Below are 25657 nucleotides of genomic sequence, written 5' to 3'. Positions count from 1 at the left end.
AGGCATTGATGCTATGGACTGGCCCGCCCATTCCCCAGACCTGAATCCAATTGAGCACATCTGGGACATCATGTCTCGCTCCATCCACCAACGCCACGTTGCACCACAGACTGTCCAGGAGTTGGCGGATGCTTTAGTCCAGGTCTGGGAGGAGATCCCTCAGGAGACCATCTGCCACCTCAGGATAATGCCCAGGCATTGTAGGGAGGTCATACAGGTACTTGGAGGCCACACACACTACCTAGCCACATTTTTACTTGTTTTAAGGACATTACATCAAAGTTGGATCAGCCTGTCATGTGGTTTTCCACTTTCATTTTGAGTGCGACTCCAAATCCAGACCTCCATGGGTTGATAAATTTGATTTCCATTGATCATTTTTGTGTGATTTTGTTGTCAGCACATTCAACTATGTAAAGAAAAAAGTAATACAAATATTTAATTCATTCAGTTCTAGGATGTGTTATTTTAGTGTTCCCTTTATTTTTTTGAGCAGTGTATTATGTCCTCCAATAAGTGTTTTATTTTTCCTGTTGAAAATTGATATTACAGCAGTAAAGTACACACATTAAAGGGTATACAAATACATGTTTTAAGCAAAATTGCTTTGTTTTTTTTGACAATTGAAAACTTCAAGGAGTTGGGCAGAGTTGTCAAAAGCATTCCATGGTGACCAGAGTCTGCAGGTTTTTGGTTTTTCCATTTAAATTAAGGCCTAGAAAACCAGGTGAGTTCCTTACTAATTAGTGACCTTAATTCATCAATCAAGTACACGGGGAGAAAAAAACACACACACTTGGCCCTCTGTGGAATGAGTTGGACATGTGAAGTAGGGCATTGAAGGAGTTGATTTGATGGGAAGTCGTAATGTCATTTGCCTTTTTCCCAATATGTCATGATATATATGTCATGGACCACCTATTGAGCTGTTCATTTTGTTACACACACCTTTTAAGTAAATCCGATGTTAAATGGGGTGAAAAGGAGACAGGAGTGCCACTTTACAAGTTGCACAAAAAGACTTCTCCAGTTGTATGACAACACCGCCATCCAGTGGCTAGTGCAACATCTCTGTTTCTGGTTGAGATTTGAGTCACTGAACGTCTTCCGACAGAGACAAAACATGTCACGTACGTAACGGTTTGAATTAGCTGTTCATTTCACAAGTTGTGGATCACTTGCTATATGATTCCCGTCGTGTTGTTGGCCAACAACCCAGAAGAATGCCACAGAAAACACTGGGATCCATTGTAGGTCTGCTTTGCACCGGGACCTGTTTGGTACAGGTAAGCTGCAGTTTGCGTTCATAGCGCGGTAAATTATTTTAACCAAGCCCGTGGATCGCAGCTGGAAGTAGGCCTTCTATTGTGCCTTTTTGTTTCCCCACAAAGGAACTTGGGCATGGCTCGCTAGCAACTTCAACTTTGGGTGACGTCAGTTTGGGCAAATCGTGTGTTTGTTGATATATTTATAGCTACTATGTTTATAGCTTGAAATACTTACGATATATTCCGGAGTTTTGAAACTATTGGTACGATTAGTTGATAAACCAGCAATAGCTAGCTACACTAACGTTCGGTTATTTTGTCCGGTAGAGCACCGCAGTATACCTTTTTTTTGCTTTCGATATTTAGAATTTGCTCATTTGTTCCTAGGATGATGACAGTCCGAATCAGATGACTGTAGAGAAGAAGGTTCACACTTTGTTTTTACCGAGAGTTGGGTTTTTCTTTAAGAGGGGGGAAGAGGAGAAAATATGCTATTTTCTTGCGCTCGGGTGGTGTAGGGGACCTTAGTAAAAGTACAATACCGGTGATTGCGTGACAGTAAAAAAATATACATTGTGTTCCAATTCAGGAGAATTAGACCTAATATAAAGATTATACACACTGCATCAGGCCTCCAGTAGCTGAAGGCCCAATATTTAGTTGAGATTACCTTTTAGTTACTAAGAGTGTTGTATTTACCCCCCCCATCCATGCAGTATTAATGATATTTCCAGTTCACCACTTTCCTGATATTTGATTATAATTTTTTTTTAAATATTTGAAGTATTTTTTTTATTTGCATTTTTTTTATTGTGATAGTTCTAAATGTTAATTACCTCCCTATCCATATGATCTACAGACAAGTGTGGTGGGTTCCTTTACCTCTCATACTTTTAATTTTTCCAAAATTATTTTCCTTAATTTTTAAAAAGCAATTTATCCTGTTATAGCTGTGGTTATTTGTTCGCATACAGATTTAATTTTCAATAATTTCTTATCCAAATGACCTATGTGTTAAACCACTTGATGTTAGGTCAGTCCCTCCAATTTGCCCTCTTAATGGCTAGGTGGAAGTTTCAAACTGCTTATACCAGTCTCCACAAGTGCATATGTTTTAGGTGTTGTGCCCATGACATTCCTGTGGAAGATGTAGTTTTTCAGAAGGGGCAAGAAATGGGTGTCTTGGCTCTGGTTATTGAATAGCTTAACATGGTAGGCCTACTTCTCGTGAGAGAATAGGTTCCTACCCCGGTGTCTTGGCTAAATTCCCAATTTGGACAATACCATAATGTTTAATCATTCCTCTGACAAGTAATTATAGCTCATTCAATCAACTCTCCACCCTATACAACTAACACTTGCTGAACGCTAAAAAAAATATTTTATTTAAACTACTAATAAAGTATTTACATTTCGGCCTTCATCAAAACAATGACAGACGGAATGGACAAGTACATGGGGATTAGGGAAGACAATCAGCTGGTGGTGCCAGTGAGAGGTGTCTGTCAATACAAGTAGGTCCACAGGGTAAGAGGTATTGTGGTCAATGGCTCCACCTAGTGGTGTATACATGATGTTAAATATATGCAGTATTGAAAATATTTTTCAGCTTCAGATTTCAAAACCATCTTCATATAGAGCTACAGAAATGTTGATCTGTACGTGAACAAATAACCACAGCTGTAATAGTATAAGTATCTGTTAAAAAAAAGAAGAAATTTGGGAAAAAACTAAAAGGTGAGGTGTACCCTTAAGACAGGTTATAGCTCGTGGACAGTGAGTTATTGAAAAAAGGACCAACAATTGTAAATATTCATGAAATCAGTGCAATGGAAATTCTAATGGGTGTACTATGAAAGAGGGAGGTCTGTGATTTAACATCAAGTGGTTTTACAGGTACAGTGCCTTAGTAAAGTATTCCGACCCCTTGACTTTTTCCACATTTTGTTACAGCCTTATTTTAAAAAGGATTAAATATGTTTTTCCTCCGCAATCTACAAATGGTACCCCATAATGACAAAGCAAAAACTGATTTTTAGATTTTTTTTGCCAATTTATTAAATAATACATTTACATTCAGACCCTTTTTTTATGAGACTCAGAATTGAGCTCCAGTGTTTCCATTGATCATCCTTGATGTTTCTACAACTTGATTGAGGTCCAGCTGTGGTAAATTCAATTGATTGGAGAGGATTTGGAAAGGCACACACCTGTCTATATAAGGTCCCACAGTTGACAGTGCATGTCAGAGCAAAAACCAAGCCATGAAGTCGAAGGAATTGTCCATAGAGATCCGAGACAGGGTTGTGTTGTGGCCCAGATCTGGGGAAGGGTACCAAACATTTCTGCAGCATTGAAACTCCCCAAGAACACAGTGGTCTCCACTATTCTTAAATGGAAGAAGTTTGGAACCACCAAGACTCTTCCTAGAGCTGGCCAAACTGGGCAATCGGGGAGAAGGGCCTTGGTTAATGAGTTGACCAAGAACCCGATGGTCACTCTGACAGAGCTCCAGAGTTCCTCTGTGGAGATGGGAGAACCTTCCAGAAGCACAACCATCTCTGCAGCACTCTACCAATCAGGCCTTTATGGTAGAATGGCCAGGTGGAAGCCACTCCTCAGTAAAAGGCACATGACAGCCCGCTTGGAGTTTGCCAAAAGGCACCTAAAGACTATGACCATGAGAAACAAGATTATCTGGTCTGATGAAACCAAGATTGAACTCTTTGGCCTGAATGCCAAGCGTCATGTCTGGAGGAAACCTGGCACCATCCTTATGGTGAAGCAGGGTGATGGTAGCATCATGCTGGGTCTGAATACTTATGTAAATGACATTTCAGTTTATTTGTAATTCGCAAAATGTTTACCTTTTTTTGCTTTGTCATTATGGGGTATTGTGTGTAGATGTGGGGGAAAAACCATTTTAATACATTTTAGAATAAGGCTCTAACATAACTAAATGTGGAAAATGTCAAGGGGTCTAAATACTTTCCGAAGGCACTATGTCATTTGGATAAGAAATTATTAAAAAATGGATCTGTATGTGAACAAATAACCATAATTGTAATAGGATTAAATAAGTATAACATCTAAGGGCAATTATTTGGGAAAAAAACTAAAGGCGTACTTTTCATGAGAGGTAAAGGAACCCATCGCTCATATGGATAGAAAGGTATTGAATGTTAGGTCTAACTTAATAAAAAATGGCAAGTTACAATGTATATTTGTAGAGATCGGTGAGCAGTGGCGCCAATGAGAGCCATCGCGTTTGCCTCATCTCCCTACAGTGCTAATGGTGCGCATCAGTTATTTCAGATGGGGTCAACGTAATGACATTTTGAGAGTAGAATGTTGATGTTTAAGTCACAAGAAGTCACCTTTTCAGTCGTTCTATTAAAAAAGAACCCACCCCTACCATTCCCACCGCTACTGAAAAATATCCTAGGGGAAACACTGAAGATCATAGGCCAATTTATGATCTTGTAATTTTTACATAACACCTTCAAAATAAAGTATCAAAATGTAATTGTTGTGGGGGGGACAAAGTTGGCATTAAGGTGCACTATGCAGAAATCTTAGAGTTCGCCTACAGTCATTTCAGTTTGTAACAACAAGCAAGTATAGTGTAGAGAATAATTGTGCCATCTAATCTGCTATGGAAATACAATATTTGTTGTGAAATATATATTTTCCAACTGTTTGAAGCTGGTGTACAAAAGTGAGATGGGGGGGAAAAAACAACGGGAAGCATAGAAATAGCGCACTTAACAGATCTACTGCTTCTTAAGCTTGCTTTCAATGAGTGGCAGATCTATAACTCACTTTTCTATGTGATTTTTCAGTTCTCCAAAAATAACATTATTGCAGCTTTAATTGATTAAATCCTGTAAACACCAGGTTCTGCTGATGGCACTTTTAAGATGGTCCTTTAGCCTCGACTGTGTATAATATTCCCCTTTTTATTTTTTTTTTTTTTATTTTTTTTAGAAACCATTAGTCACTTCTTGAAAAATGGGATGGATTTGAAAAAAGGTTTACCCTTGCTCTCTACCGTTATCTGATTCTACTTATATCACTCGTCTTCCTAGGACCTTCAGTGGACGAGGTATTGACGAGCAAACTTCGAATATCTAAACTGAAAACAAATTTAATGTGGCGGTCCACTAAACTAGCGAGCTAATGTTTGCAAGCATAATATTTTGTAGACATAGTGAGACTTTATCTGTAGCTACTGGACAATTTACCATTTTGAAGTATACAACAAGTCACTTTGATAGCTGGCTGTTAGCTACCACCAGTAAACACAGCACGCAAAATGACTGGTTAGCTAGCTAGCTTTCTTGCTAAGTAACTGCATTTTTCCTTTTATGTAGCCTATCACAGTACCTGGTTAAAATGCTACTCCGCTAGACTTAGTTAAAACAACTTGAGTGCATTTGGCAGCTTCTATGATATGTTTGTATAATCAGGGGATGTCACTTACCTGTAGTGCATTCAGAAAGTGTTCAGACCCCTTGACTTTTTCCACATTTTGTTACGTGTACAGCCTTATTCTAAAATTGATACAATTATTTTTTTCCCCCTCACCAATCTACACATTACCCCATAATGACAAAACAAAAACAGGTTTCAAAATGTTTGCTAATTTATCAAAAAGAAAAAACTAAAATCACATTTTCATAAGTAGTCAGACCATTTACTCAGTACTCTTTGTTGAAGCACCTTTGGCAGCGATTACAGCCTCACTGTCTCCTTGGTATGACCCTACAAGCTTGGCACACCTGTATTTGGGGAGTTTTTCCCATTCTTCTCTGCAGATCCTCTCAAGTTCTGTCAGGTTTGATGGGGAGCGTCGCTACACAGCTATTTTAAGAGAGGGCTCCAGAGATCTCCAGAGATGTTCGATCGGTTTCAAGTCCGGGCTCTGGTTGGGCCATTTCAAGGACATTCAGAGACTTGTCCCGAAGCCACTTCTGTGTTTTGGCTGTGTGCTTAGGGTCGTTGTCCTGGTGAAAGGTGAAACTCCGTCCCAGTCTGAGGTACTGAGTGCTCTGGAGCAGGTTTTCATCAAGGATCTCTACTTTGCTGTTCATCTTTCCCTCGATCCTGACTAGTCTCTCAGTCCCTGCCGCTGAAAAACATCCCCACAGCATGACGCTGCCACCACCATGCTTCACCGTGGGGATGGTGACGTGTTTCCTCCAGACGTGACACTTGGCAGTCAGGCCAACGAGTTCAATCTTGGTTTCATCAGACCAGAGAATTGTTTCTCATGGTCAGAGTCCTTTAGGTGACTTTTGGCAAAAACCAAGCAGGCTGTCGTGCATTTTTACTAAGGAGAGGTTTCCGTCTGGCCACTCTACCATAAAGGCCTGATTGGTGGAGTGCTACATGCACTGTGAACTGTGGAACCTTGTATAGACAGGTGTGTGCCTTTTCAAATCATGTCCAATCAATTTAATTTACTACTGGTTGACTCCCAAATTGTAGAAAAAGGATGATCAATGGAAACAGGATGCGCCTGAGCTCAATTTCGAGTCTCATAGCAAAGGGTCTGAATACTTGTGTAAATGAGGTATTTCCGATTTATTTATTTTATTTGCCAAAATGTCTAAACCTGTGTTCACATTTATTACATTTTTAAAATTTTACTAGGCAAGTCAGTTAAGAACAAATTCTTATTTACAATGATGGACAAACCCAGGCAACGCTGGGCCAATTGTGCACTTCGCTATGGGACTCCCAATCACGACTGGATGTGATACAGTATTGTGTGTGGATTGAGGATTTGAATGAATCAATTTTAGCATAAGGCTGTAATGTGGAAAAATGGAAGGGGTCTGAATACTTTCAGAATGCACTATTTTCTCGTTTGATTTAACGCATTGAATGCTATTTGAATGTTCATCCACAGTGAAAGTGGGTTTGTGACTTTGCAGGCTTGCTTGTTAGTGTTTTGTGCAGTAAATGCCAATGTAACTTTGTCAAACAGCTGAGCATGTTTGCATAATCCTGAGATTTTCTCCCAGTTGTGTGTGTGTGTGTGTGTGTGTGTGTGAGAGAGAGATGCCACTGAATAGCATGCCTGTGTGTTTGTGTTTAGGGTAAGGAGTTCTGTTTTGGAGTGAACAATGAGCAATACCGGTGTGAGATGGGGTACTGCTGCGGTGAGACGGAGTGCTGCACCTACTACTACGAGCTGTGGTGTATGTTCTGAGTGTCCTCTTCTATCCTTGCCTTTCTAGCACCACTGTCCCTCTTCCCGATTATTTATTTTCCTCCGATTTTTACATGATATATTCTTCATTATGGGAATCTCTGAATTTGTCACTTTCATTGAGTCAATCCAATTTGACAAAAAATCATGTAGCTGAAATCAATGGCGCTGAAACAAATTAGCATTGGCCAAAATGGGTTGATTGAATGTATCTACATGATTTCTTTTGCAGGGTTCTGGCTGGTGTGGACCCTCATCATAATGCTGAGTTGCTGCTGTGCCTACCGTCATCGCCGGGTCAAGATGCGGCTGCAGCAGGAGCAGCGCCAGCGCGAAATCAGCCTTATGGCCTACCAGGGTGCTTCTAGCTCCTTCATTTCCCCTCCACCCCTCAACCTGAGTGAGTCTCTCAGCCCCAACTGGCTACTTATTGCATGACCCCCCCCCCCCCCCCCATCTGCACCTATTACATCCCTGAAATGACTTTTCCACTTGTCCCTCTGAGTCAACTGTTTAGAGTAATTAGGCCTAGTGGCTTGGAGATGGTTCCTATCAGATTCAAAACCATGCCTGACAATTAGTTATTTAGTTCAACACCAGATAACCCTATCTGGACCGTGTTAACCCTTTACACTTGTGGGAATTGGCCTAAATGGTTAGGGCTAAATTTAAATGTTTCTTACAAAATAAATATTAAATGCATAAGCATGGTAGCATTTGAAAGGGAACAGTTTGGAGATTACGGGAAAATGATGACTGTTGATTTTATGTGCATTTTGATATTCACCGTTTTTTGCTGGATTTGTTGATAATGAAATCTGAAAATACTCTGGATACATTCAGTAAAGTGATAAAATATTCCTGGAAAATGTGGGGTGGCTGCAACAGACAAAAAAATGACAAGGATTTGAGTGAGAGGATTAACTGTTGTCTCCATGTGGCCACACCTCTCCAGTGTGAACAGTTCCTAGGTAATTTCAATGCACTTTTTGACTCAAAGAAGAGTCTTCAACTAAAGTTATATGTTTTGCTCCTAGCTGTGCCGTTGAACTAGAGCAAGCACACTTCTAGTTGTTTAGAATACTGCATCCCTGCCATCACACAATTACTTTTCACGCAATCCAAAAATGGCCCATTTTTTATAAATCACAATCGGGCCAGGTGAGCATAATTTGAAAGCTTCTTCTGTTACCAAGTTTATAGGGTTTTCACAATATCAGAATTTTTACTTGGATGTTAGGTTTAGTATCGCAATACTCGATAGCATCATAATTCCCAATACCAAAACGATAGCACAGCAAAAAAAGGCATATTAGTCAAAGCCACGGAATGGCACTTGATCCAGACCGACAGCTACAGCTCTGTTCAATCGTTGTGCATCTTTTGAGTTTAAAATCATTGCAGTTGCACTTAATTATGTCAACATTTTTGAGACGTCTGTGTATGCCTTAATGAATCAATTATACAGTCAATTTGAATTTTTACCAATCTAACGACATAATGGGAATAATTTATTTGAATGGTTAATCTCTCGTGCTAAACTAGGTACATCAATATGTAGCCTAGGCCTATCCACAATACAGGTTAATTTCTATTCAATCGGAGTGTGCATGCATTGAGTTATTGAGCTTGTTTTGGCTGATTTCATGGGGCTACAGTTGACAAGCTGTACTGATAAACAACATTTGCCTAGATGTGGCTTCTTTTATAAAACTGTGTGCTGCCTCTTTAGTTAGCAATGATGTAATTCGCGAAGCAAGAGGGGGGGAGACCTGTCGGAACACAGTCAGTTCTCTGAGGCAATAGGTCATCTTTGTGAGAGAGACCGAATAAGTGAATGAATGAAGTTTTTGGTGGCAATCAGCATATTTTGCATTATGGTTTGCATATTATGACAAAGTACTATGGTAATGAATTGTTTTTTAGCCGTCAGCTAGCAAGGAAAGTTGGCCTACAAAGCTGGAAACTACCTGTATCTTCGTCCATTCTAAAGGGTTGTAGCCTGTATGGACATTGTTTTGCGAACAGTAATTATGTTTCTACATGCTGTGTCACATTATTCAAGCGTGTTAACTTCTGTGGAGCATGAGCAGGGAGCTAACATGATGCACTCCAGACTCCCAGTGCAGGCTAGCAATGAAGTGGAGCAGGCACGGTGCACACTGTAATAAGGGGTTGGCTGCGCTGATATAGGCTTGACACGTTTGACAGAAGTACTGGAAAAAATAAATAAATCTAGTACCGAACCATTTTTCATGTTCTACTATCGAAAAAGTACAGAAGTTTTGGTATACCGAAAACACTACACGCTAAGTTATAAAATACGCTCTTAGTGTCAGGCTTTGACAGGGCAATTCAGAGAAACGGATCGTAATTTTGTTACGCATTGAAATGAGTCGTGCATGTTCTGCTGCAAAGTTTCTTCACAATAGACAAACGGGCTCATTCTGTTCAGAACAATCCAGGGTATGAAACCACGTCATCTTGTACATCAAACATAGTGATCAGAGACGTTGACACGGTATATGATATGGAAATGTGAAGTTCGCATTTGGACTCATGGCTGTTTGGCTTGATTGTATGACTTCGAAAAAGTATTTATTATAATCAACGTTTCATCTTTCAAAATAGTCCTTTTAATTTACAGCTTTTCCCTCAAACAACAAAAAATGTTGCAGAAGTTGCCCAATTTGCAGGAGGGATGGGGGCAACTTGTCATGTGCTGTGCTCAAGTTTCAGAACGGCGGTCACTGAAAACCTATACAGCGCCGTGAAGCACAGAGCCTGAGCTCTGATGTCATTTGTAGCATATTACTGTACAGCCACTTCATTCCAATTCAGGCGGTATTGGTGCCCAAATCTGTAATTTTCAAACCGTATATGGGTATGAGTGTAAAGGGTTAAGATGGTTGACTCCTGTGTGTTTGTTTATTTACACCAAGGGTTCTGGACAGACTGCAAGCTTCCTGACTATGAAGAGGTGGTGGGTCATCCCCCGACTCCCCCTCCGCCTTACTCTGAGATTCCCCCAGAGACCACCACTGCCATCATGCTGCCCTCCATCCAATCAGAAGTGGTCTTGATGCTGGAGCCCTCAACAGAGGACGCGCCAAGAGAGGAGCAGACCGCCAATTCGTCATCAGACCAAGAAGCCGCGTCTGTGCCCAGCCAATCAGAGCGACCAGTGGAGGTGGACCCTGAAGGCCCATTGGAGGAGCTGCTGACCCGGCGCAGGCACGTGACAGGCGACTCAGGGATTGAGGTGTGTGTTTGCCAACTAGATGAGGGCTCTGGGCCAGAGGAGGACGAGGAGCTGGTGTGTCAGGGGGCCACGGGGGACTGCTGCTCTGCCTCTGATCACCACCACACCCTCAGACACAAAGCGAGAACCCCTGAGCCCCAACCTCAGGGTCAGACCACCAGCACCGGAGACCGCCTGGTCTGAGCTCCACCACCTACCATCCCAGAGGCTGCTGTTGCTGCCCGATCTGTGCTTTAGGGAGGGAGACCCAGGAGAGCTCTTGTCATTGTCATCATAACAATAACTCCGACACCACCAGCAAATTAAATGCCCCACAATAACTCACCAAATTAACCAGGTTGTCCTGTTGTTTAACATCCTTCTCAGTTATGATCCATATAATGAAGATGACAAAAAGAAAAGCTCTTATTTGAGAAATATGATTTTTTTCGTGTGGCTAATGGCTGAATTGTTTAATACCCATGGTCCCTCTGCTTTGTTTAGTTCTTAACATGGGGATGATGAGGAAGAATGTTAAGTCTTCCTGGATGGGGGAGGGGCTAAAACCTCTAGAGACCACCAGGTGGTAAGAAGAGGTGTTGACGCTGGCACAGAATTGACTACATCTACCCACCCCTACTGTCTGGCCTGGACATTTTCTTCTGGTCCTTCTAACATTTCACCTACGTGGGGACAGGACAGTATACCGCAACAGTCACCAACCCACAGGCCTCTAGGCCCCAGCACATAAGGGTCAAAACAGGAAAATAATGCTTCAAGACACAATCCTGACCTGAGGGGACTGAACAAGGTGTACGGACTGTGACAAAAGGAACTTGTTTTGTTTTTGTAAGGGTGTGTACTGTGTAATCTAGGAGACAGCTGCAAAGTGATGTCAACCCTGAGTCATCTTAGCCTGTGCCTGGTTTCTTCGTGGAGTGACGGCAGGGCTATTTGCATCGAGAGAAGAGGCTGGGAAGGGGAAGTGAAGCTGTGCCTGTCTCTTATAGGCTCTCCATCTCTGGACTGTGTCCCAGTAACACCAGACTCCTCCCCCTGAATTCCCCCGCTTCCCATCCCTCGTGACTCCACCTGTACTCCGGTCAACACTGGGCCAGACTGAAATGTATTGAATGGCCTGGAACAGACGTTTTGATGTGCAGCCAAGTTCTGTCTGTGGCCAAGTGAACTCAATACTGTAAGCTGTGACATTATCCCATCGCTGTGCCTGCAACTTGGTGTCTATAAAAAGCCTTGCGGTGGTCGGCTGTGTGTCCCCCAGCCCGGCAGTGATATTACCAGGGATACTGAAGGTTCAGCTCTCTGGTACATTGCTCCTTTATCATTATCTTGTCATTGTATTACTTCTCTCTAAAACCAGCTTTGGCTGAGGCCACTATTACCCACATTAATAGCAACACAGCTCTACCAAGGTGCTGCTGTGGGTGTATTGTGTGTTTTATAGGATGTGTAGAGGAGTAGTCTTATTTAGGGTAGCCACAAAGTGCCCTGGCCCCTGGTGTAATGCACTCAACTCACCAGGCTTTAGACCACTTTTATAAACAATGCACTAGGATATTGCATGGAAGGCATGAGTCATTTTGTTTTTGTCTGTGTGTAGGTAGTGTGTTCTGATTCGTTGTGTCTGCAACATATAGCGACACACTCCTAGGCCATTGGCCCCAAGCTGGCACTGATGAATCTATACTTAAAACCTTGGTTCACTCAGTCCGAGCCCCACACGACCAGGAGACTCGTGGTGAAGCTGCGTCACTATCAAGCTCTGGCTGTTGCTGGATCAAAACAGCAACCGCCAGAGCCTGATAGTGACGCAGCTTCACCACGAGTCTCCTGGTCATGTGGGGCTCGGACTGAGTGAACCAAGGTTTTAAGTATAGACACCCTGTACCTAGTTTCATCATGTTATGACTGCACTGGGCTTGCGGTGTGCTGTTGCGTACATCCTTAGCTTACGGTGGTGTGAACCCTGTAGGAGCAATGCTAGAGAGTTGTGCGTCGCTTGCCGACGCGGAGTTGTAGAATCGGGTGTGGAGTGCATGTGATATTACTGTGCAGTTCCACCTTGAAGAAGAAGCACCACACAAGTCCAGCTGCTTTTTTTGGGGGGAGGGGGGGTTTAAATGGCAGTGATGTTTTATTTAGGATATTGATTTGCATTCATACAGCACTGATCAATTAGGTTATGGACTGATGCACTGTTTATTAACGTCTAATGAAAAAGGAAATTGACACTTTTATTCTGAATATCTATCCATAAATATGTAGGATCTTAATTTGATCACTCTGTTGCAGGAGAACTTTCCTGCAATTCAGGAAATGTAAAACATTTGTTGCATTTGAGATTTTAAAATTCAAAAGGCTTTGTTGCAGGTGCATGGTAACAGTTGAGGAAAAATAAGAAACCTGCACACTGCTCTGGCTAGTATCACTGTGCTGGCTAGTATCACTGCTCTTTGTTAAGCTTTATGTATCAGCCTTAAGGCCTTCTTTTGTACTATACACTTTAATAGAATACTTATGAAATGCACATTGTTATATTTGGTGACACGTTTATTTTCCCTCGACTCCAACCCCATTCGATGCATCGTACTGGGTGGAGTGGTGCAATGTCTACAGAAGGGTGCAAATTAAAAATACAAAAGCTCTGGGGGAAAAAATGCCTTGAGGCAGATAAGTAAAGCTTAATAAAGAGCAGTGGTACTTTTTGTTTTTCCCCCTCGTGTATTTGAGACTGAAAAAGGATTCTGCAGTTATGTCATTTTCACTTTGAAATTTCAGACATGATTGTATCAACCCCTACAAAAATGTCCATGAATTATATTTTCACATTTCCTGTTGCTGCATGATTATTTTCCTGCTGTAGCAAACTGGCTCAAATGTAAGTTCCTACACCTAAGTTGTCTGTCTTCAACAGTGTGAAGCCTTGATGCTGTAGAAGTAACGTTTTAAAAGTCGTAGAGCATAGTCATGCACACACACTCCTGTTCTCTTTCTCACATTAGGACATGTTTTTGATAAGACACCTTGAGCTGCCTTGGTAGGTTGCTAGGGAACAGACATGAGGATCGAGCTGCAGAAGGCCTATGAACAGACTCCGTTTAGAGGTCATTCTGAGGCATAGGGAAATGCCTTACTACGGTCAGTTGAAGTTGGGTACAGGTAGACTAGATGTGTTTTAGGCTTCTGTATTTGAGGAGTAGGTGGTTATATTTCAGACCTATGCTTTTTGAAGATGGAAAAAATGTTTGCATGTCCCCCCCCCCCCTTGTGGTCATGTAGAAAAAAACATATTTTTTTTCTTAGGTACCCCTATTTTGCTTAGATAAAAAAAAAAGTTTAGTTAAAGGATATGATGGACATTAGTTTTATATTTGAACTGACCTGAAAGCATGTTGAATTAGTAAATGGGAGAGAAAATATACATGAATGCTTGTTTTGTTTTCTTGTGATTCATATGTTTTTTTTTATGTTTGGGGAAAATCTCTCAACTACAAATGTAGAGGCTAAAGTGCATTCATTTTGATGCAGTATAGATGAAGGTAATGGAAATTGAAAAGGTGTTTTCTTGTTTTTGAAATGAGGATAATGGGGACCCATGAATTCAGTCCCATTGCTTACTGGGCAAGATTATTGCCAAACTTCTTTGGCTTTCACGTGTTTACCTAGATAAAGGGCTATCAGTCAATCATGGACAAACATCCTTCCATTCATCTGTTCTGTAATTTTCCGCTTTGCCTACAGTTGCAGACATGGTAATATCTGAACATAATTGTTTGGACATCTTTTCTGTAGTAAATAATAGGCTATTTGTAAAAAAAAATAATTTTATTGATCTTTTCTTTTGGTTTCAATGTTCAGAAGCTTGTATCTCTCTCTCTTTTCCTCTCAAGACCTCCACTTGGTCCACATGGCCTCTCTGGTATACCAGCAAAGAGGGTACAAGCTAGGTTCAGTGGCAGGTTGGTTATATGGTCCCTGGAGAGGTAACTATCCCCAGGTGTGATGATTTTGGGGGTGACTTGAGTCATGGCTCGTTGCATAAACCTCTGAATCATGAGGAACAACCCCCCCCCCACCACCTTCAGGGGGCCCAAACATGGTCACAGAGAGTGCGTGGCAACCCTCACCAATGTTGGTCTTTTTTGAGGCAGGGTTCTTACCCACGCACAGTGCACAATTTATATTTTGAGATTGTTTGCCAGTACCAAACAATTACTGTACTCAAACCCACATGTGACGTCTCACTTACATATGCATACTGTCCTATTGCCATGAATAGCAAACATGCTGTTTTTTATGGACATCTGTATTTGACACTGATCAGAAATCTACTATTGGCACCAGTGCCATCAGTTGTCAGTTTAATTTACCTTGCTCACTAGGCCAAAGCTCTGTCGTTGTAGAATATCATCCTCCTTTCACCCGAAGTGTTCTTCTTCATTTCAGCGACACACGCCTCTGTAATATACTGTACCTGACTAGGCTATGCAAAAACATAAACCCACTGACGTATGCTGCAATAACTCCTGTCTGTAGTTGCCAGTACAAGCAATATTTCTGTCACGCTGTACCTCAGTTGGTATGTGTAATGTCTTTGTTAAAAAAAATATATATATAACTATAATTCATGGTTATTATTGCTACTGTGTCATTTGTTTGTATGCTTTAAACGTAAATGTGTATCTTCATGTTACCTCTTGGTGTGTGGCCATTCTAGTAAATTCTTCACCTTTCTGTTAATCTTTAGTGACATAGTGGATAGAATGTTTTGCTCTCATTCTAATTTGTTAAGTATATTACTCTTGCTTTTATTATTATGGGGGGGTACATCTGTTTTGGTTGTTAAAGTAGTGTTTTGAATGTTTTTGTGGGATTAATGCCATTTAATCTTTCCTCAGACTAACATTTATTCTGTTTGCTCTGTGGGTACATTTGCCACTGGTCCATCCCTTGTGTGTTGCCCTGTCATGGCACATTGAGTGTCTTTGTAAACCGCAGCACGTCTTGTCTTTTTAGCATTTGAGTCATTTTCAATGACTAAATAGTAATAAGGTCTTGCCTTTTTCTCCTCGATTGCCCAACCTTTTGATATAGATAGCGACCTGTATAAAGTATGGAAGCCAATATAGCCCGATGGCAGAGTGACGACACCTCAGCTAGCCCAGAAGATTTTTAATTTTGACATTGTCTCACTTAGGGGTGGGTTGCACTTGAATTATACAACACTAAGGCAACAATGTACTCACCTCATAATCAAGAATGCTCTGTTACCCACTTGTAACCCAGATGTTTCTTGCATTTCTCCCTCAAACATAGTTGGATAATGTCAAGCGGATGTTGATTTGCGTGGGAAGACTTTTCCAAAACAGCACAAATACCCACGCTTGAAAAGGAAGCGGTTGTCCAGAAGTGCATACCCCTTTCATTATCACCTAGAACAAGCCAAACAAATAGGGGAATGCACTGAAATGTGTGGTACATTTGAATGCTTTGGTTTAGTGGGGGTCTGCTATGTACTCTAGGTCATTTGTATTTTATTTTTTATAATAAAACAAACCTTGGCACTCAACTGAAGTTGTACTGTTGTTTTTGCTTTGAACTTTCTAGTTTGCTGTTGTTTCTCAAGCCTATAGTGTTGGCGTTTTGATAGACTACCTGAGAGCATAACATACTCCACAGTAAGCGGTTCCCCACCCAGGCATCTGAGCCAGTTGAGCTATTGCTCGAGGAGCATCAAAGGCAGTGAGATGGTGCCTGAGGCACGCGGAGGAGGAGTACCCAAGACATCCTCTAACATGCTCTTCTTTAGGGACAAAGTCACAAATGTAGTAGTCTCACATTGCCAGATATGCCTAAAAGGATGGGGGCAAGACTTCCAAGTATATTAGTGCAGAACACAAACTTAACCATGTTTGGTTTCATGATATACAATCATGTGACTTGAGTAGAATATTTCCTTCAACCTTCAGTGACGGTAATACAACATTACCTGCTATCATTCCTACTTTGACACCCATTTGGTTGAAACTAGGCCAAAGATATGATGGGACTCATACCGTAGATATGAACATCTTAATGATCATTATCCATTTTATTGACCTACTTTCCTATATCCTGAGCTGACGAGTGAGGAAACGACATCACTAAGGGTTGGAACTTAATGGCAAGAAAAACGAGTTTACCATCAATATAGTAAACAAGCTCCTGTATTTTACATATTGTGGAAAGATGAGGCACAGACCGAGTGGCCTAACAGGAGTAAAAGGCTGTCATACAGTGGGGAAAAGGCAGCATGTGCAATGCACTGTCTTCACACACTGCTCATGAGGAGACGAGACACAGTTTAGATGCAGTGTGAGGCGCAGTGGATTGTCTTGTTTTTCTCAGAACGTGGAATTAAAATGGATTATATCTGCAGTATCCCATTTCCAAGCTGTCCCTTTCAGAGGGACGCTAATAATTCAATGTTCCCAACCTTTCTCGGTTACTGCACCACCAACTGAATTTTGTTCTGCCCGGAGTACCCCCTTGTGCATTTTACCAGTAGGCCTATGGTCTCATGAGTTAAGTACCCCCTAGGGGTCCTAGACCTCCTGGTTTGGAACCAATGCTATCATTTATTGAAATTCCTTTTGAAAATTTAATGGTTAAAATTCTGAGGTCAGTTGTGGGGAAAAACAGTAAAGTACACATTGGTTTCGGATCGAAACCACTGGCTCGGGCGCAAAACCAAAACAGTTTGGGTGGGTGCAGAAAAGCAAAGGGGCACACCCTAACTTGAAGTTAAGTCTGGATACTGTAAGATCAGACAACTCAAATAAATGAATGCAACCAAAAGGAGAGGGATTGATCACCTTTTCATTTCATATACAGAATAAAAGAAAAACGACCTAATCAATCTTAACATAAATAGTGGTAAAAGAATGACTAGTCAAGCACCTTCATGCATTCTACTGTAGATTCAGTTTGACAACAAAAGCATATTCTCTGCAACCATACATTTTTCAAACTAATAAAATTGAGCATGAGAATTCATTGAAACCGTCTGAATCAATTGAAATGCACAAAGACTTACATTGATTGCAAGCACCATATAGGCAAATATGACATGATGCTGTTTCTAGAGCGAAGCAGAAAAGCGACGGATCAATTGCCAGATAGGCCATGAAACATCTTTGGTGTGACACGGATCAAGCGCTGATGGGACCTGGTCATGTGGATTTACATTGGTTACTTTGTCTCTGACATTCAAAACCCTAAAACTGAGTATAAATCCATCTCCCCAGACCCTTAAAAAGACAACCAAAATATTAACCAGCAATGGCACTGTCTGACAACACGGAGGTCATTTTCACACAGTAAGTACATAATAATAATATGCTCTCTATATTTGTGTAGAGTAAGGCCTGGTTGGTGAGAGTAGGGTGGGGACAGACAAACGTTCTGTATGTCTACTCATGGCAGGGGTCAGTGTGGTTGGCTACTGTAGTTGAAATGCATTCACCGCTGCTCAGTCTTTCCCAGGATTCACTAGTGTCCCAATGGTACCTCTGTCCATCAAGCATATTGGTCTACATTGGGAGGTCAGTTACATTGTCTCCATCTTGCCAGTCATTTCAGTGTCTCAGTGCAGTTGTCGTCAGACTACAGTAGTGGTTATGATGGGAGGCCTCCCTCCCGCTCTTTTCCCCCTCTCTCCGTCTCAGTAGAAGCGTTTGCGCCTGTTCTCGTTCCAGTGGCTGTAGACGATGAGGCCGACCACGATGAGCAGGAAACAGCCCAGCATGGAGAAGAGGATGGTGAAGAACATAGCAATACTACTCCACCCTTCTTCATTCTCACCCACTGACACAGAGAGATAGAGATGTTAGTATGGATAGAAAGTGAAAAATAGTGACAAGGACCCAAAATAAGTAGGCCTTAGACAAGTACGCCTTGTCTGAGCCAGAACAGCCCATAGGGGCAGTAGCCTATCTCCTGTTTCTGTAGCATGAGGCAGCTTGATGTACAAGTACACCTCCTGGACAGGAAGGTAGTTTATCACATGGCCTTACCCTCAATCCATCTCTTTAATGCTGAGTGACAAGCAGAAAGGCATCAGGTCCCATTTTTAGTGTTTTTTTGGTATGACCAGGGATCGAATCCTCAAACTTCTGCCAGTCTCAGGGCACACACTACATGCCACTGAGTTGGTTAAAGAGCCCTAATACTATAACATAATTTGATTGTATATATATTTGAGCTTTTTATCAAGAATAACTTATTTGAGTAGAGTAACGCCAATGAAGTGTATGTTTGTGAGAGGTAGTGAGCCTTACTCTTTAGTAGGTCCATGTTATCTACACTGGGTAGAGTGATCTCATCTTCCTCCTCCTTTTCCTCGGTCTCACTGCGTAACACAGTCAGCTGGTACAGTTTCAGGGAGACCACATCGTGATTGTCTGTGGAACAGACCGTTTCAGTCATTCAAAGAAAACTGCAGCAAGAACACATTCAAATGGACCAAAATGCAATATCTTAGTTCCCTATTAGACCACATGCCCTCAATTTGACTTACGTGTCACATTAATTTCATTCTGGGCTTATCAAAATAAATGATAGTGATAATCTGGGATGAAACGTCTTCTCACTTGAAATTAGAGACCTCAATGAAACACCAAGTAGATGAAGTAAATGAAAACTAGGCGCTAATTCATGGCAATAAAACAGCTGATTTCATTCACGCTACTATGTAAAACACAGTAGAGGGGAGTACTACCAGAGAGATCTCCAGTGACGGCCGAGGCTCCAAAGTAGTAGCCCTGAGGTAGCCGTACCCCCGGTATGTCCAGGCAGTCCCTCCATTCATGCTGCCCATCAATGTCAATCATAATCTAGTAGAGATAGAGATTAGGAGTATGGTTAACAGGGTCAGCCAGGTCACCCATGACACAAGTCAGTATTCGAAATCCTTCTATGTCTGAGGACGCCGGGAGATGACGTGGAAACCGACCACTAGGTTCAAGTACAGTGTAGGTTTTGGTTTTGCTAGGGTGCTGTGGACAGGAATGTCATACAAGCAAGCCAATACAGCAAGCCAGTAAGCATCTGCCTCTGGTGCCAAAGGTTGTATGTTCGAATCCAGCAATATAACTTTTTTTATTTCTTAAAGCCTATCCCAAACCTTAACCATTCAGACTTAATGCCCAAAGTTAACCCTAACCTCAAATGTTAGTTAATGCCTAAACTTAACCTTAAATACTTTGAAATGTGACATTTGGAACAACTTCAAAACTTTACATTTTGAGAAACATGGATGAACATCTAATTCTGACGTGAGACTGTGAGAGCTAGTTGAACAAAGTATGCCCAGGCACTACCTAACAGTCAAAGCATCATATCTCTGACATTCTCTTGCAAAGTTGAGTTAACGGGTGTGAATGAAACAATTCACTTCAACACAACAGATCTGTTTGTACAGAAGTGACCCAATATGCATCTTGGATGAAATGAGGCATTACATTATTATTAAGTTAATACACAATAACTTGGATATTGATAACATCGTAGAGTCGTTCAAATGTATGTGTGTGTGTGCCTGCTCTCACCGTGAGCCTGCGACGGACATATCTGATAAAGATGAAGGTGTCGTGGTTGAGGTTGCGCACCATGGCGTTGCAGCCGCCCAGCTCAGTGGGACGCCCGTCTCGTTCGTGGTCGTAACTAATGCTTCCGTTCCCCACCATGGCCAACACAAAGGGGAAGATCCTCTGGTGGAAGGTGTGAAAAAAGAAAGAAGGTACTGAATAGTGAGAGATAGAATCAGAACAGGTAAAAGATGCAGCATCCACAACAGTACAATACTGCTGGTAACAGTTGCTTGAGTGATCTCATTCTCTACCTAATCCCCTACTCATCCAAACGCACATTTTTATTCAAGGTGCAACCAATTGTTAATAGGTAGTAAAACAACAAGAACGTGGGGCAGCTTGTTCATTAGGGGGTTGATGAGAGTAACTAAGGAGAGGGGTATGGGGGGCATTTGGTATGGGTGGTCCAAACATGGGGTACCTGTGTGCGTGTGGTGTACCTCGTCTTCTGTGCCTGTCTCCGTAGGGATGCACAAAACAGAGAAGCACAACACAAGGCCCATTACACAGGTATGTGAGCCCTGCCCAAAACAAGCACTCCCAACAAAAACTCAAATATTCCACTGTATTGTCTTGCTTGGTATGACTACAGTCTGTTTTGAGGTGGGAGGTGTTAGTTGCCAGTTAGGCCCCTCTCAGAGCACAGGAAGATCAGGACATGTTGACCCAGATTTGACAGGATATGACACAAACACTGCTGCCGGACAGTACAATAAAATAAAAAGGAAGTGGTTGAGATAAAGTCCTATAATTGGTAACATAGCATGTAACAGTATTGTAGCTACTCCTTCCCTCCACAGAAACACATAGAAGAGGTTGACAGGTATATGCACATACTGTACCTCAAGGTGTTTTTCCTCATTGGGGTACGTGTCCACAAATACACCCAGCCCTGTGAAAAGGTCCTGATTCCCAAACACAGGACCTACACATTTACAGAAATGCATTTATACAGTTGCATTGCATTGCACCTACACTCTGGTATTTCTGTTGGAACTACATTGTGGGACAGTACCTTTCTGCATGCGCTCCTTGGTGTACCAAATTGCCAGTCCATCCCCATTCAGATTCTTCTTGCCTTGGCCATGAATCTTAAAGTGCACTTGTAACTCCCAGTCCCTTAGGTGACAGGGCTGGCCACACAAACATACATAGATATGACCATTTTGGCAAAGCTGTGCAAAATGTGACATGCAGAGAGCAGTGGAGGCTGGTGGAAGGAATGGCATCAATGGAACGGTATCAAACATATTGTAATGACCTGACTAGATCATAAAGGAACAATTGTCCAGACAGAGGCTTGAGTTTGCGAATAGACGGTTTATTAAACCAACTTCACACAGGCTACTGTTTGGGCCGTAGCACACGCCAAAAAGATAACAGATAACCCATAAGCCAATCGTGACCTTCTCTGGGGCAGCCCAGACGTAAGAGAGAGAGAATAAAGGCTGAACCTGGTCTTAACTTCAATGCTCACCCCCTGCCCAACCCCTCCACGCCACTCCGCCAACCACCAGGATGCCCGGCATCAGAACATTCCAGGCATTCCCGTGATTGGCAGATAGCAGGTTGACTGACATGTCGGACCCCGCGAACACCGGGTACTGGTCAGTACAACACAACCACATCCTAGCCTAAGACATAACACACAGCTGTCTGTGCGGGTCGCTACACAGCCCCCCACCACAAAGTCCCTCGTCCCCGAGGGAACAAACAAAGTCTCTGAAGCGACCCGGAGGTCTCCTTTGCCTGCGTGGCCGTGATGGTCGCAGAGTGCCCCCTGGGAACCAGGGGATGAAGGCAGGGATATGGGGGACAAGGAAGCGGGAACGGGTAATACAGTCCGTGGCTCTGGGGAACCACGCGGTGACACAGGGGGAAACAGGGGAGTGGGCTGTCTGGAGCCTTGTCTGCGGCACCTGAGGGTGGGTGCCTGGAGAATGTCATTGCCAGAGAGGGGAATTGTGGGGGTTCCTGGGGTTTGGGGAAAAGAGGCCCCTCTGTATGGGGCTAACCTGTCCCGGTGCAGTGCCACCTTTCTCCCCCTGGGAGGAAGCTGCACCCGGTACACAACCTCCCCTACCCTCTCCAGGACACTGCAGGGTCCCACCCAGTGACTGTCCAACTTGGGGCATCTGCCTTTTTTTCTTAGGGGGCTGTAGACCCAGACCAGCTCCCCAGCCACAAAGTGCCTTCCCCGGGTGTGCACGTCATAGTTCCTTTTCTGCCTCACACCTGCATTCACCACGAAGGTGTGGGCTGTCTCCAGGCGGTCCTGGAGTCTCCGGGCATACTCCGGCCCCGGAGGAACATGAGGGCTATCCAGGTGCCGACCAAACGCCATCTCCGCAGGGGTGCGGATCTCCCCAGCATGAGGAGGGCAGGCGTGCAGGAGGTGGAGTCTTGGACAGCGGAGCGGCATGCCATGAGGACCATAGGCAGGTGCTTGTCCCAGTCACGCTGGTGTTTGGAAGAGACGATGGCCAGCTGCTGTCCAAGCGTTTTGTTGAAGCGCTCCACAAGGCCATCACTTTGAGGATGGAGAGGAGTAGTGCGGGTCTTGTGCATACCCAGCCTCTCACACATGGTGGCGAACACACGGGACTCAAAGTTTCTGCCTTGGTCGCTGTGGATGGACTCTGCAGCTCCAAACCTGCTGAACATCCCCGCTGTCAGGGCGTCGACGATGGTCTCTGCCTCCTGGTCAGGCAGAGCATAGGCCTCGGGCCATTTTGTGAAATAGTCCATGGCCGTGAGCACCCAGCGGTTTCCACTGTCTGTGGTGCCCAACTACATCCACTCCCACCCTCTCCATGGGAGCCCCCACTGGGAACTGTTGGAGCTGAGCATGAGAGCGTCCTGGGGGCCCTTTCTCGCTGTGCAGTTGTCACAGCGGCGACAAAAGTCCTCCACATCCCTCTTGTGCTGCCTCCAGTAGAAGCCCTGACGGAGACGGCGCAGTGTTTTTGTGACCCCAAAGTGTCCAGTCCCCACCCCCATGAGTACTCTGGAGAACAGCCTCCCGCAATGCTTTTGGGACCACCACCTGCCACCTCTCCTCTCCCGTAGCTGACTCCTTCCATGCCCGCTGTAGCACGCCATCAGCCAGCCGCAGTCTCTCAAACTTCGACCACAACCCTTTGGTCGCGAGTAGCGCTGTCACCTCTTCCCATGGTGGCCTCACCTGCGCCTCTACCCACTGTAGCACTGGCTGTAGGTCTGTGTCCCGTCCCTGCTGCTGCCGCCATTCAGCCACGTCGACAGTCTGCAGCTCGCAGCAGACAGGCCCGCTCGCCCGACACACTGTGGCACAGACACCCTCCTCTGCCCGCAGCTCTCTCTCCCGTCCCTCTCTCCGTTCACAGTGGCGGCAGCCGTCTGCAGTACAGGGCCGACGGGACATGGCGTCGTCGTTGGAGTGGCGTGCCCCTGCCCTGTGCACCACCGTGAAGTCATACGGCTGAAGCTCCTCCAACCAGCGTGCCACCTGCCCCTCTGGCTCTCTGAAAGACATGAGCCACTGGAGAGCAGAGTGGTCAGTCCTTACAGTAAAGGGCAGACCACCCAGGTAGTACTTGAAGTGTTTGACGGAAGCCACAACAGCCAAGAGCTCCCGCCGGGTGACACAGTAGCGGCGCTCATGTTTGTCAAATGTTTTGCTGAAGTACGCCACCACTCTCTCCCCTCTGGCCCCACCTGGGCCAGCACCCCACCCATGCCCACATTGCTCGCGTCTGTGTCCAGGATAAAGGGCAAGGTGAGGTCAGGGGGCGAGCACGGGGGCCTCGATCAGTGCACGTTTGAGGGTGAAACGCCTCCTCACACTCCACTGTCCAAGTGAAAGCCTTGTCCTTCGGCAGCAGGCGGTTCAGTGGAGCAGCAACGCTTGAGAAGCCCCGTACAAACCTCCTGTAGTACGAGGCCAGGCCCAGGAAGCTCTTCAGCTGACGCTGGTCGGTGGGGGTGGGCCAGTCTCTGACAGCCCCTACCTTGTCCTCCATGGTGCTGATCCCCTCCTTCCCCACTCGGTGGCCCAAGAAGGACACCTCTCTCCTCATGAAGTGGCACTTCTCGGGGTGGAGCTTCAGACCTGCGGCAGCCACCCTCTCCAGCACACGCCGTAGCGCCTCCAGGGCTGACTGGAAGGAGCTGCCATGGGCCAGGATGTCATCGAGGTATACCAGACACTGCTGTCGGGGGATGCCATCCAGCACCCTGTCCATCAAACGCTCAAAAGTAGCTGGAGCGTTGCACAGGCCAAAGCACAGGACCTTGAACTGCCAGTGTCCTCTGTTAGTGGAGAACGCAGTTTTGGCTCTGGCCTCTGGGGAGAGGGGCACCTGCCATAGCCACTTCGGAGGTCTAGTGAGGAGAACCAGGAGGACCCCCTAACCAGGTCCAGCGACTCATCGATACGTGGTATGGGGTATGAGTCCTTCCTGGTTACCTCATTCAGCCGCCTGTAGTCCGCACAGAACCTCAGCTTGCCCCCTTCTTCGGAACCATGACGACTGGCGCCGCCCAGGGGCTGTCTGAGGGCTCAATGAAGTCTGCCCGCTGCATCTCCAACACAGCCTTGTCTGCCGCCTCCTGGCGTGCCAGCGGGATACGGCGGGGACGCATCTTGATGGGTCGAGCATCACCTGTGTCGATCTCATGCTGCACCAGATGAGTCTGACCCACCTCTCCCTCACTCAACGCAAAACTGTCTGAATTCTGAATTCAATACAGCAACTGTCCTCTCCTCTCCCATCTGGGGTAACAGAGGGCTGTGTCATGGAGGTAGCTGCTGACAGGGGGACTCGAAAAGTCACACACAGCTGTCAAGAGTCTCTGCTGCAACACAGCCATGGTGACCTCCCTCCCTGGAAGCTCAGTGTGCCCCTCCCTCACTAAGAAAGCAACAAGGGTGATGGCACAGCCCTGCCCCCTACTGTCCATCTGGGGTACCTGTGACTGTGCGGGGCTGGGGAGTCCAACCTGGCCACACAACATACTCCATCCGCTTGCCCTCGTCTGCTTCTATGATACCCCGGTGACTGGGGGATATGGGGGGGGACTGGCCACAACCCCAGCAGACCCTGGGACCAGGGCTTGTGTTTCGTTTGGCTGCTCTGGGCACAGGGTGTGGCAAAGCTGCTGTCTGCAAAACTGTTGTAAAGGGTTTGCTTGGGTTGAGTGAATGTGACATTAGGCTGCCTGCGTCTATTACTCAGTTCGGAGCGCAGTAGCCCGGGGGGCCATGGAGTGCCCTTTCTTCATCCGACCACCCCCTAAAATG

The 25657-nt window shown here is 44.5% G+C and overlaps 2 protein-coding genes across 5 annotated transcripts in view; one reads left to right on the top strand and one right to left on the bottom strand.

Annotated features, from left to right (window-relative positions):
* The first annotated feature begins 1073 nt into the window (after positions 1–1073).
* On the top strand, positions 1074–12501 carry LOC135544476 (WW domain-binding protein 1-like). 2 transcript variants are annotated; one of them, XM_064972118.1, is made up of 4 exons: positions 1074–1286; positions 7372–7435; positions 7718–7885; positions 10428–12501. In XM_064972118.1, the coding sequence occupies exons 1-4, from the start codon at positions 1224–1226 to the stop codon at positions 10928–10930; spliced, it is 798 nt and encodes a 265-aa protein (XP_064828190.1). In that variant the 5' UTR covers positions 1074–1223; the 3' UTR covers positions 10931–12501. The 2 variants fall into 2 exon arrangements, with proteins under 2 accessions (XP_064828190.1, XP_064828189.1); XM_064972117.1 differs by having other exon boundaries at positions 7372–7474.
* Positions 12502–17587: 5086 nt separating this feature from the next.
* Positions 17588–25657, bottom strand: part of LOC135544475 (VIP36-like protein) — a 32966-nt gene continuing 24896 nt past the window's right edge. For 2 of the 3 annotated variants that reach the window (XM_064972116.1, XM_064972114.1), the window contains 7 exons: positions 21392–21509; positions 21219–21301; positions 20798–20830; positions 20335–20496; positions 19506–19620; positions 19066–19188; positions 17588–18592 (listed from right to left, as the gene is read on the bottom strand). In XM_064972116.1, coding sequence (XP_064828188.1) covers positions 18450–18592; positions 19066–19188; positions 19506–19620; positions 20335–20496; positions 20798–20830; positions 21219–21301; positions 21392–21509 — 777 coding nt within the window. In that variant the 3' untranslated portion in view covers positions 17588–18449. The remainder of the gene's footprint in view (positions 18593–19065; positions 19189–19505; positions 19621–20334; positions 20497–20797; positions 20831–21218; positions 21302–21391; positions 21510–25657) is intronic. The other variant, XM_064972115.1, reaches the window with a different exon arrangement.

The sequence above is a fragment of the Oncorhynchus masou genome, chromosome 8 (assembly GCF_036934945.1).
Source record: "Oncorhynchus masou masou isolate Uvic2021 chromosome 8, UVic_Omas_1.1, whole genome shotgun sequence".
Lineage (NCBI taxonomy): Eukaryota > Metazoa > Chordata > Actinopteri > Salmoniformes > Salmonidae > Oncorhynchus > Oncorhynchus masou.
This window is presented reverse-complemented; position numbering and strand designations above follow the sequence as displayed.